The sequence below is a fragment of the Vulpes lagopus genome, chromosome 6, assembly GCF_018345385.1.
Source record: "Vulpes lagopus strain Blue_001 chromosome 6, ASM1834538v1, whole genome shotgun sequence".
In the NCBI taxonomy this organism is placed as follows: domain Eukaryota; kingdom Metazoa; phylum Chordata; class Mammalia; order Carnivora; family Canidae; genus Vulpes; species Vulpes lagopus.
Window position 1 is genome coordinate 99,089,707 of NC_054829.1, and position 13,417 is coordinate 99,103,123.

Below are 13,417 nucleotides of genomic sequence, written 5' to 3' on the forward strand. Positions count from 1 at the left end.
GTTTGGCGCCTGCCTTTGGCCCAGGGCGTGATCCTGGAGACCCGGGATCGAATCCCACGTTGGGCTCCTGGTGCATGGAGCCTGCTTCTCCCTCCGCCTGTGTCTCTGCCTCTCTCTCTCTCTCTCTCTGTGACTATCATAAATAAATAAAAGTTAAAAAAAATTATAAAAAAAAAAAAAAAAAAAAAAAAAAAAAAAAAAAAAAAAAAAAAAAAAAAAAAGAACTTGTCTAATTTTTGTCCTCTTTTCCAACTTAGGACCAACCAGAGAAAGCTAAAAATGTACCCCTTTAATCAGTCCCATAGGAAGCCCCACTTCTAGTTAACCTCCTTATAGCTTCCCCTTCAAGCAGACCTGAAGCCTTCTCTACCTTCCACTGTAAAGCTTTCCATTTTCCTTTGAATCTGTGCCAAAATGTAAGTGACAGTAGCTGATTCCTTTACTATAGCAAACTCGGGGTAAATAGCATTTACTTTTCTCATTTGGTTGGTCTTTGTTTAGTATGTCTAGTATGTCCTGAACTCTTAGGAGAAGGTGTAACACAGTAGGTGTTCAGTGAATATTCATTAAATGAATGAATGAATGGAGACTAATCATCAAGGAAAATTGCACTTGCTTTAAAGGAAAAAAAATAGGAAATTGTTTCCCATGTACACTTACATCTTGAGGCTGTTTAGGGCTATCTTAACTTTCTCTTGAAGAAAAAGAAAAAACTGGGCCATAGTAGTAGAAGATAGATCTTTTGATGTGACTCAAGAAAGGATAATAAATATAGCATCTGAGGGTAAGCTTTCTTCTACATTCTGCTCCTTGATTTATCTTTGGTATCCTGATCTTCAAAGATTGCACTTAGTTTATGTGGTGAAAAAGTATCTCCTCTTTATTTCTTATCCCATCTCTCAGAGGAGTTGTCATGAACTGCACGTGGTCCAGGGTAGCTCAGCAGGAAACTAGACGGTTAGAGTCAAAACCCCAGTTAGTAGTAGGTTGTCACTGTTTGCCTCTAGTCCCTGTATGCCCTGGCCAGAGAAGTGTATAAAAAGGGCACCTGTGACCATAGTAGGTGGCTGGTAGGAGACTAAGAGACTTCAGAATATTGGCTTCCTTTTTGTCCTCTTCCTCTAAAAATGCATCTCCTGTTTTTCCTAATAGAATTTATGGAAAGATACAGGGCTCGAAATGGAGGTGACTGGGTGTGAACATTGGGAGCCACTTAAAAAATGTGGTCTATGGATAGCAATCAGAGTTTTGAGAGAAGTTTAGATATAACACAGTAGGAAGCAGAAAAACAGTTCTTAAAAAAGGAAACAAGACAATATTGTGGTGTTTTAGGAAGACTAGCCTGGAAGCCAATGGCATTTGCCAATAAAATTAAATTGCCAGATTTCAGTAAAATTAAGGTGATGTTACCTCTATTTCATTTATTTTAAATAACTTTCTGGTAACTATTTTGGATCAAGAAATTTCGAAAAAAACAAAAGTAAGTATCTTTTACTTTTAATGTTGATCTATTCTTATTGATTCATTTTGTATCACAACGTAGTTCAATTCATTGGTAATGAATTAGGACAGGCAACTAATGTTATATGTTAAAGTGTATATGTAAAAAGTTAAAGTGTATTTTAGGCTATTAAAGAGTTTATGTGGTACACACAGTGAGCTTTTCAAATATTAAGCTTAGGTATGTGCCTGTGTGTGTGCACGTGTGTGTGTGTGTGTGTGTGTGTGTGTGTGAGAGAGAGAGAGAGAGAGAATGGGAGAGAAAAGGAGAAGAGAGGTGAAAAATGCATCACTGTTTCTTCTGAAAATTCAGAGAAAGTTAATGACAAGTTAATGGCTTAACAGGAAATGGAGTTTCAGATTTGAGAAACCAATATAACTCACCCACCATATCCTTTTATATACACTTAGGAAATGTATGTAACTGAATTTTAGGATCTCTGTTCATATTTTTTTTTTTAAATTTTTTTTTTAATTTTATTTATTTATGATAGTCATACAGAGAGAAAGAGAGAGAGGCAGAGACACAGGCAGAGGGAGAAGCAGGATCCATGCGCCGGGAGCCTGATGTGGGATTCGATCCCGGGTCTCCAGGATCACGCCCTGGGCCAAAGGCAGGCGCCAAACCGCTGCGCCACCCAGGGATCCCATCTGTTCATATTTTTAAGAGACATTTCAATACCAAAATAGAGACAGTAGCTCACTAAATGCCTCAGCAAATCTAATTGCATTAAGATTTAGAGTTGGATTCAAAAGATAATTACAGGTGGTGATTAACAACTATACTCATAAGTGAACCAGAAACTCAACAAGGTAACTTTCTTTATAAATGTTTTCTGGCAATACTATTATAAAAAGGAACATTAATTCTTTAATCTACTACAGTTGATTTTCAGATATTAAATTGCTGCTCTGAGCTTTTGGGCTCCTGGTAATCAAAATACTAAGAACTGCAAACAACAGCATTCTCTGTGCCCAGAACCACTCAGCAACTAGCTCTTCTATGATTGAAAAGAGTATTTAAGACTCACTTGTCAATATTCATGGTCAGGCAGCATTAAGTAAAAACATTTTAATGATACTAGAGATTATATTGTAATAAGAATTTCTTGGGAAACCTGAAGTTATGTGTGGTATAAAGCCTGTTAAAAAATATAGAAAGCTGCTATAATATCCTCTACATTTTATTTTTACTTCAACATTTATGCTACACATTTCTAGGGACTTTTGACCAAAAGAACTAGGTTTAAACTAAACCATCTCACCTTCTAGCTGTGTGATCCTGATTATATTCCTTCTTTTATTGAATTTGTTTTTTTTTAAGAGTAAGACCTGTGACCCAGGGCAGTGATAAACATGAAATAAAGCTTTTTTTTAAGTACTAAGAGAGTATCTAGTACATAATAGTGTCTTAGCAAATAGAACTGAAGAGAGTAAATAATACAAAAATCTGAAAAAAGAATGAGTAATAAAAATAAGTATTTTGTAATGAAAACTGGATAGTGTCAGATTCCCCTACTTTATGACTGTTTTTACTGATACCACCTAAAAGCCTCACACTAACGTTTTAAAGGGCACAATTTTAGGACTCTGTTACTGACTAATTTATGTTCAATCATTTACTAGGTATGTAGACTTGAACACATTTCTTTATTTCATTATCCTTCATTTACCCTGTCTGTAAAAGAGAGATAAAGTCCCTATATACAGCCTTGTAGGATTAACTAATATAAAGCAAAGAAATCACATAATACCATCCTTGGGGCATAGTATTTGCTGAATAAATGTTAGGACATGTTTCCAAGTCTGCAACTTGGGGCATGGTCTTCAGATCAAATATATGCACCTCTTGGGGTATATGAAGTCTTTCTAAAGGTTACATGGGCATAGAGAGTTCATTGAAGTGACCAGACATATCCTGGTCTCTTTATCATAGTCCCCATTTATGCCTATTATTACTAACTTATTGTTAAGTATCACTCCTCCTTATCCTTAAAGTGTGTTGCTTTGATTAATAAATGAATGGTCACTCTGGTTTGAAGAGAATCACCTCCCAAATTCTCAACTTCCGTATGAACTCGTTCTTAAAATAATTTCTCTAAAAATGCTATTGCTAAAAATAATTTATCTAAAAATGGTCAAAGTCATGCCAATTGTTCTTTCCCATATTGCCTTATTAAATCACTCTTCTCTCACTTTATAAAAGTAAAATATACCTTTTCCTTGTCTGAGGTTTTGGAAAGAAAAATTTGAGAGGGCAGAGCAAAGAGGGCATTGATAAGTGTTATACCCAGATATCCAGTCTATGTCCAGCTTCCAGATTTATCTTTCTTAAAATCGGAACTCAGAGGTCAAATGGCTGTCATAGAGATGTGTATTAAAACATTAACTGAAAATCAAAGCCATACTCTACTTGACTGAAAGTATATTTTATTGGCTAGATAATGAGGATGGGCTTTACCTATTAAATTTATAGCAAACATTTTATAATTTTAATGAGCTAAGTTTGCAATTCCAACCCTTTTGAAATAAATATATTTAAATTACAAGTTAAGTAATTTCTTTAAAAAGTAATGCACTGGAAAATGCGTATTGAAATTAACAACATCTTGATATTTTCAACCTTTTCTAAACAGATCATGGTAATTCTAGCAAAAGAATTATAATTAGCAGTCATTTGGTAAGTCTTGATAAAGTTTTTTTGGTGTATTTCCCAGAAACTGAAAAAGTGAATGATTCACAGTGACTGGGTAAGAAATCCTTTAGTGAGTCAGATGGTTTCTACTTTGCTTTAAAAAAAAGAATTGGGTTGCCACTGGTAAATCATTACAAATATCTTTTGGTGAATGCTCACTATGTGATTTGTGATATATAACTCTGAACTAATTCAACAATTTGATACTGCTATAAAAAACTTCTTCCATTTTCATCGACTTAATATGTCACTGTTTCTCATTGCCTATATAAATCTGAAATATTATTGTAGTAAGAAGTAACAGTAACATGTCTTCACAAACTCATAAATTTTAAAAAGCCCCATTATGGGTTGAATTTCCAACAAAAATTACTTTTCATATTTAATATATTTCTAAAATTAGAAGATAGTCTCACTTGAATGAATTTATATTAGTGATGATTGCAATAGTATAGTCAGAAGATTGAATATATTATTGCAATAAGATAAAAAGTAAAACATTTTTAACCATTTAAAGTATAAAGAAAAATTTTAGATGTATATGTGGGAAGAAGTTTAAAGGTTGTTGATCTAAAGAATCTATCCTTGTCCAACCCCATTTTTGTAACAACTATCCTAATAATTCATAAACATTATTTTTAAAGAATAAAGTATATGTACTTCATGCATAGCATTTTAACTTCTAAGTGTGCTATTAATTTTGTAATTACCTAAAGGACCTACAGAAAAAAATGGTTAATTCTTTACCATGGCATTTATGATTTCCCTAATCCTATATTATTTTTTCTCAAATTTCCCTTCATTGTTTTGCAATACAAATGCTAGGGGCCCTCTTAAACTCACTCTAGGTTGGCCCACTGCCTGTGTCTTTCTATTGGTCATTATTAGAATTCTATTTGCCACTTGCTCTATTCAAAGCCTCCTCTCATTACCACACAACCTTAGTCTCACCTTCTTAATAAGACCTGTTCCCACCAATTTCTCTTCTGGGTCATTCATTTTATCTTCAAATGTCCTGCATTCATATTTCTCTATTCCACTTATGCACATCTTGAAAAACAATAAAACTCTCACACATACATTCTTCCTCCGATCCTACCAAGCATCTCATGTTCCAACTATGTAGAGATACAAGCTATTATTTCTCTAATAAAACATTGTTTCCTCCATCTAAAATGCCCTTTCCCCAATGCCATATGAATTCACTGATATGCAGAATCTATACAAGCAAAACAAATGAATAAACAAATATATAGAAAGCAGATTCAGATCTATAAATACAAAGAACAAACTGATGATTGCCAGAGAAAGAGTTGGGGGGAATGAATGAAGGAGAGTGGGAGATACAGGCTTCCAGTTATGGAATGAGTAAGTCAAGGGAATAAATGGCACAGAGTAGGGAATATAGTCAATGATATTCTAATAGCGTTGTATGATGACAGATGGTAGCTGCACTTGTAGTTGAATCACTATGTTGTACACCTGAAACTAATGTAATATTGTGTGTCAACTATACAAAAATTTAAAAAAATAAATAAATAAGGGCAGCCCAGGTGGCGCAGTGGTTTAGCGCCGCCTGCAGCCCAGGGCGTGATCCTGGAGACCCGGGATCGAGTCCCACGTCAGGCTCCCTGCATGGAATGGAGCCTGCTTCTCCCTCTGCCTCTCTCTCTCTGTGTCTCTATGAATAAATAAATAAAATCTTAAAAAAAAATTAAAAAGATAAACGTGGTATAAAGAGGCAAAGAAAAAACCATACAAGATATTAATATTATTTTACTAATCAATAAATACTTTTATTAGGTTTTAAAAAAAATAAAATAAAATACTCTTTCCCTCTGGTTTCCATTGCTCCAGCTATCAAAATTTCCATTCATTCTTTATTTTTTTAAGTTTTTATTTATGTATTCATGATATACACAAAGAGAGAGAGAGGTAGAGACACAGGCAGAGGGAGAAGCAGGCTCTATGCAGGGAGGCCGACGTGGGACTGGATCCGGGGTCTCCAGGATCAGGCCCCGGGCTGAAGGCGGCGCTAAACCACTGAGTCACCCAGGCTGCCCACCATTCATTCTTTAAAGTCTAGTTCAAATATTACCTATTTTGAGAAGTCCCACATTTATGATCTCATTGAATAAATTAATATTTGTATAACTTATGAAATATGATATCTATTTATTTATATTATTTCCGTCTCCAATCAGAATACCAAAAAAAGTATTTTTTTCAAAAAAAGTATTAATAAATAATTATGAAGTAAAATATCTTATGACCCTGATCATGGAGCATAGTTTGAATCAGATAGTAGGAACTAACTGGATACTTATTGAATTAATATCTCTCTGGCAAATAGTAATTAACTGAATGAATAAACATTTTGTTGTGTATTTATCCCTAGCATATTAACTAGTAAATATGAGCAACAAAAATATTGAGCTCTATCTAATGATATATATAGAAATTTAAATCAGGAGAATTTCTGATTATCTCACTAATTTCAAAATATTGGGAGCATCCAAACAACATTATATGAATACAGTGAAATTAATTTAAAAATAACAACAAAATATAAATAAAAAATTATCTTTAAAGTTAAGAAAAGTTTTAATTTAGGAATTCCTGGGTGGCTCAGCAGTTGAGCGTCTGCCATTGGCTCAGGGAGTGATCCCGGTCCAGGATCGAGTTCCACACTGGGCTTCCTGTAAGGAACCTACTTTTCCCTCTGTCTATGTCTCTGCTTCTCTCTGTGTCTCTCAGGAATAGATAAATAAAATCTTAAAAAAAAGAAAAGTTTTAATTTATGAATTAAAGATCATAATGCCTAGTAGAAAATATTTATATGCAAACTATAATAAAAAGGCTATATATAAAAATCTGTGGGATACAATCAAAACAATTCTTATAGGGAAATACAGAGCCTTAATGCTTATGTTACAGGGGGCAGTCCAAGATGGCAGCATAGTAAGACCTTGAATTCACTTCCTCCCTCAGACACATCAAATTTACAGCTATATATGGAAAAATGTCCTCTTGAACTGAAAAGTAGTGAACTATTCCTCTATAGGAAAGGATAAGTGGACCACACTGAAACAGGAACATAGTCTGACAAAAAACCAACCATGATGGCAACCCATAATAGGGAGGGATCTCACAAGTCTAAAGTTTCTCCCAGAGAAGGGAGGGACTTAGGATCTACACTGGAGATACAAGCATCCAAAACATCTGGCTTAGAAAACTAACAGGGCTTACCTCTAAGAGACCCTGTAGGGAACTGAGATACTCCTATTAAAGGACTATCATGCACTATCACTTGCCCTGAGACCCAGAGCAAAAACAACAGTTTGAAAAACATCTAAGCTACATATAAAGGAGACTCATTTGCTAATCCTAAAGCATCTGCCATTTGAGAATTTCTCAAGAGGTGGAGGTGCCATTGAGTACCATTTTTACATTCTCCCTCTACTCTGCTAATTCTGGCTAGTATGAGCAGATGAGATATTCCCCAACTTGCTAAGGCCAGTGGGGATGAGCAGCTGCACCATTGTCCTGCTGCTGTGCTGGAGCTGAGGATCTCATGGAGACACAACACTTTCCTGTCACCTTGCTGAAACCAGCAGGTGTGCACAACCAAGGCATTCTACCAGGCCCTTGCTAAAGCTGGCAGGCATGTCCTAACCCACAAGCTAAAACTGGTAGATGCATGCAGTCCACACAGGGAATACCCCTTAATTGCCTGGCCTTGTGGCCAGGAGGGCTTGTGTTCTTGAGATTAATGAAACTATAATAATTGGAAAGGAGTTCTTGGTAGGCTACTATACACAGGGTACTGCACAGAGTGTAAAATGAAGCACATTCCCAGTCTTCTTGTGAAAAAGGCCTATTTACTTACCCTGGTGCTTCAGCCTGAGGAACAGCCTTCAGGTTTTCCACACATCTAGAGACTACAGTGGAGCTCTCAGGGAACATTGTCAGGGAAACACCATCCTTGTATTCTCCCCTGGTGTCACTACAGTTCACTTCCCAGAAAGGAGCTTATATACCCATTTGGAACCCTAAGTTTTCCATCTGTCAGCTAGGGAACAGTTCAGATCTCCTGGTCTAGAGGCCAAGAGGGCTTATAATTGTGGTCCCACAGGACTATATGCATTTGCATATTTTAAAAGCTGATGCCTGAGAGTCTGGCTTCTAATCAGCATGAAATTAGGTACTGACTGAGTCCATTCCTCTTGGAAAATATGGGTCTTGGCACACTCTCAACAAGGACTTGTCCAGAATAAATCAGGCTGCTTAGACAACCACAAAGATTTGAGAGACAACTAAGAGCTAGGGAAATTTGAACAATGAGTTTCATCACCTACATGAGCCCAGTTCTTCAAGACCAGGAGAGGCAATTGATTTGCCTAATACACAGAAACACACATAGACTGAGTAAAGCACACTGAGAAAATAGATGAATATGATCCAAACCAAAGAACAAAATAAGATGTCAGAAAAGACTTCAATGAACTCAATATAAAAAAATCTACCTGATAAAGAACTTAAAGTAATGATCATAAAGATGTCCACCAGACTTTGGAGAAGAGTGGATGAACATAGTGAGAACTTAAACAGGAGAGAAAATAGAAGAAAATACCAAACAGAAGTCATAGGGCTAAAGAATACAATCACTAAACTGAAAAATATACTAGAGGGGTTCACTAGCTGACTAGAAGCTACAGAAGAATGGATCAGTAATCTAGAAGATGGAGCAGTGGAACTCATACAGAGCAGCAAAAAAAGTAAAAGGATTTTAAAAAGTGAAGATAGCTAAGGGGCCTACAGAACATCAAGAAGGATGAAATCTATGTTGCAGAGGACCGAGAAAAAGTAAGAGAAAGAGGCATAAAACTTACTTGAAGAAATAATGGCTCAAGATTTCCTTAACCTGAGGAAAGAAACAGGCATGCATCCAGGAAGCCCTCAGAGTTCCAAACAAAATAAACCAGTCAGATCCACACAAAGACACATTACAGTTAAAATGTCAAAAGTTAAAGATAAAACCTTAAAAGCAAGCAAGAGAAAAATAACTTGTTGCATACAAAGGAACCCCCATAAGACTATCAGCAGATTCTTTAGCAGAAACTTTGCAGACCAAAAGAGAGTGGCATGACATACTCAAAGTGCCAAAAGCAAAAACTTACCAGCCAAGAATATTTTACCTGGCAATGTTGTCATTGAGAATTAAAGAAGAAGTAGGGTTTTTCAGAGAGACAAAAGCTAAAAGGATTTCACCACCACTAAACTAGTCTTACAAGAAATGCTAAAGGGAATTCTTTATTTTTTAAGGGAATTCTTTAATAGAAAAGAAAAGACATTAATTAGTAACAATAAAAAATATAAAAATAAAAGTCTCGGGATCCCTGGGTGGCGCAGCGGTTTGGCGCCTGCCTTTGGCCCAGGGCGCGATCCTGGAGACCCGGGATCGAATCCCACATCAGGCTCCCGATGCATGGAGCCTGCTTCTCCCTCCGCCTGTGTCTCTGCCTCTCTCTCTCTCTCTGTGACTATCATAAATAAATTAAAAAAAAATAAACATTAAAAAAAAAATAAAAAAAAAATAAAAGTCTCAAAGGTAAAGGTATATATATAATGAAGTTAGTGGATTAATCACTTATAAAGCTAATATAAAGGTTAAAAGACAAAAGTAGTAAAATGAACTAAAGTAATTAGTTAAGCAATACTCAGAATTAAAAAAAAGATGTAAAATGTGACATGAAACAAAATGTGGGGGGAGGCAGTAAAAATGTAGTTTTAGAATGCTTGCAAGTTTAAGTCAACAAATTAAAATAGAGTTTTTATATATAGGATGTTATAGGTGAGCCTCATGGTAACTACAAAAGCAAAAACCTATAGTAGAGACACAAAAGATAATAAAAAAGCTATCTAAACATATCACTAAGGAAAGGAAACATATCAGACCACAAGACAAGAGGGCAGGAGAAGAAAGGAACAGAGACAAACTACAAAAACAGCCAGAAAACAATTAAGAAAACAGCAACAAGTACATAGCTACCAATAATCACTTTAAATGTAAACGGACTAAATTCTCTAATCAAAAGGCATGGACTGAATGAAAAAAATAAAAACAAGACTCATCTGTATGCTACTTATAAGAGACTCACTTCAGATATTAGGGCATGCACAGACTGAAAGTGAAGGGATGAAAAAATTATTCCATACAAAGGGAAACAAAAATAAAACTGGTGTAGCTACATCAGACAAAATACACTTTAAAACAAAGACTGTAATAAAAGACAGTACATATGATAATGAGCTAAGTATATAATTTAAGGAATTAGAATTTAATAGAAAAAAGCATATGAAAGAAAATAACAAATACAAGCTTTGAAATTAATGAATAAGAAAATATAGAAAAGATCAGCAAAACTCACAAAATAATGAAATTGCCATCTTTGTGAAAAGATAAAGAAAACACATTTTTAAAATATTAAGATCAAAGAAAACAAAAAATGTGTATGCTGTGACAAGATATGGAATATTATGAACATTATCTGTCAATAAATTTTAAGTCATAGATGAGATATACACATTTTTAGAAAAAGAGAACTGCTAAACTTAATTCAACAAATAAATATTTGCAGCATTTTTTATAGAACTAGAACAACAACAAAAAACCCCTAAAATTTATGTGCAACCACAAAAGACCCTGAATAGCCAAAGCAATTTTGTAAAAGAAAAAGCTGGATATATCACAATTCCAGAGTTCAGGTTGTATTACAAAGCTGTACAAATCAAAACAATATAGTACTAGCACAAAAATAGAAGTAGAGATCAATAGAACAGAAAAAAAAACCCAGAAATAAACCCACAATAATGTGGTCAACTAATCTTCAACAAAGGAGGAAAGAATATTTAAAGTAAAAAAGACAGCCTCCAACAATAGTGTTGGGAAAACTGGTAAGCTACATGCAAAAGAATGACACTGGACCACTTTCTTAGACCATAGACATAAATAAACTAAAAATAGATTAAAGACCTAAATGTAAGACCTGAAACCATAAAAATCCTAGAAGACAGAACAGGCAATAAAGTCTCTGACATTAGTAATGGTTCTAGATATGTCTCTTGAGGCAAGGGAAATAAAAGCAAAAATAAACAGTTAGGACTACATAAAAATAAAAAGCTTCTGTACAGTGAAAAAAACAATCAACAAATCCAAAAGGCAATCTACAGAATGGGAGAAGATATTTGTAAATAACATATCTGATAAAGGATTAGTATCCGGGATCCCTGGGTGGCGCAGCGGTTTGGCGCCTGCCTTTGGCCCAGGGCGCGATCCTGGAGACCCGGGATCGAATCCCACATCAGGCTCCCGGTGCATGGAGCCTGCTTCTCCCTCTGTCTGTGTCTCTGCCTCTCTCTCTCTCTCTGTGACTATCATAAATAAATAAAAATTAAAAAAAATTAAAAAAAAAAGGATTAGTATCCAAAATATATAATGAACATATACAATTCAACATCCAAAAAACAAATAATCCAGTTAAAAATGAGAAGACATGAACAGACATTTATTCAAAGAAGACATCTAGATCGCACATGAAAAGATGCTCAACATTCATCGTCAGGGAAATGCAAATATAATAACTATAATTAAATATTAACTCATACCAGTCAGAATGGCTAAAATCAAAAACATAAGAAACAACAAATGTTGGCAAGGATCTGTAGAAAAAGGAACTTTCTTGCACTGCTGGTGGAGATGCAAATTGATACAGCCACTATGGAAAACAGTATGGAGGTTCTTCAATAAGTAAAAAATAGAACTACCTTATAATCCAGTAATTGCACTACTGGGCATTTACTCAAAAATACAAAAATATTAATTCAAAGGGATACATGTCTATAGCAGCTTTATTTACAATGGCCAAATTATGGAAGCGGCAGGTGTCCTTCAATAGATGAATGGATAAAGAAGATACAGTATATGTGTGTGCATATGTGTGCGTGTATATATATACACACGTACACATATACATTATGTGCACATATGTCTGTGTGTATATATACACACATATACATTATGTGTGCGTGTGTGTATGTATACACATATACATTATATATACACACATATACATATACACTCATGCAATACATACATATATATATATATATATATATATATATATATATATATATACCGTGAAGAAGGCAGCCCGAGTCATCATCGAGGAGTACTACACGCGCCTGGGGAACGACTTCCACACCAATAAGCGCGTGTGCAAGGAGATTGCCATCATCCGCAGCAAGAAGCTCCGCAATAAGATCTCAAGCTATGTCACACATCTGATGAAGCGGATTCAGTGGAGCCCGGTGAGAGGCATCTCCATCAGGTTGCAAGAGGAGGAGAGAGAAAGGAGGGATAACTACGTGCCCGAGGGTTCAGCCCTGGATCAGGAGATCATTGAGGTAGATCCTGACACTAAGGAGATGCTGAAACTCTTGGACTTTGGAAGCCTGTCCAACCTGCAGGTCACTCAGCCTACAGTTGGGATGAATTTCAAAACACCATGGGGAGCTGTTTGAATCTTTCTGCTGTGCTGTAATATCTTCAATAAACCTCGGACAAAAAAAAATGTACATATATTTTGCACACATATATATATGTGTGTGTATTGCATGAACATGGATAGAGCTAGAAAGTATAATGCAAGCAAAATAAGTCAGTCACAGAAAGACCGATACCATATGATTTCACTCATTGGTTGAAATTAAGAAACAAAACAAGTGAGCAAAGGAAAAAAGAGAGAGAGAGAGAGAGAGAAGCCAAGAAACAGACTCTTAACTATAGAGAACAAACTGATGATTACAAGAAGGCAGGTGGGTGGGGGGATGTATGAAATAATTGATAGAGATTCAGGAGTGCACTTTTGATGAGCACCAGGTGGTGAGTGGAAGTGTCGCTACATTGTATACCTGAAACTAATACTACACTGTATGTTAACTATACTGGGATTAAAATTTTAGAAAATAAAGCACAAATAAATACATAAATAAATAACTGGGACGGGATCCCTGGGTGGCGCAGCGGTTTGGCGCCTGCCTTCGGCCCAGGGCGCGATCCTGGAGACCTGGGATCGAATCCCACATCGGGCTCCCGGTGCATGGAGCCTGCTTCTTCCTCCGCCTATGTCTCTGCCTCTCTCTCTCTCTCTGTGACTATCA

At 35.7% G+C, this 13,417-nt stretch overlaps 1 protein-coding gene across 1 annotated transcript; it reads left to right on the forward strand.

Moving 5' to 3' along the window:
- The first annotated feature begins 9,212 nt into the window (after nt 1-9,212).
- Nucleotides 9,213-12,818, forward strand: LOC121493738 (40S ribosomal protein S17-like). The gene is made up of 2 exons (XM_041759952.1): nt 9,213-9,242; nt 12,401-12,818. Exons 1-2 carry the CDS (start codon nt 9,213-9,215, stop codon nt 12,776-12,778), a joined length of 408 nt encoding a protein of 135 aa, XP_041615886.1. The 3' UTR covers nt 12,779-12,818.
- Nucleotides 12,819-13,417: the final 599 nt, after the last annotated feature.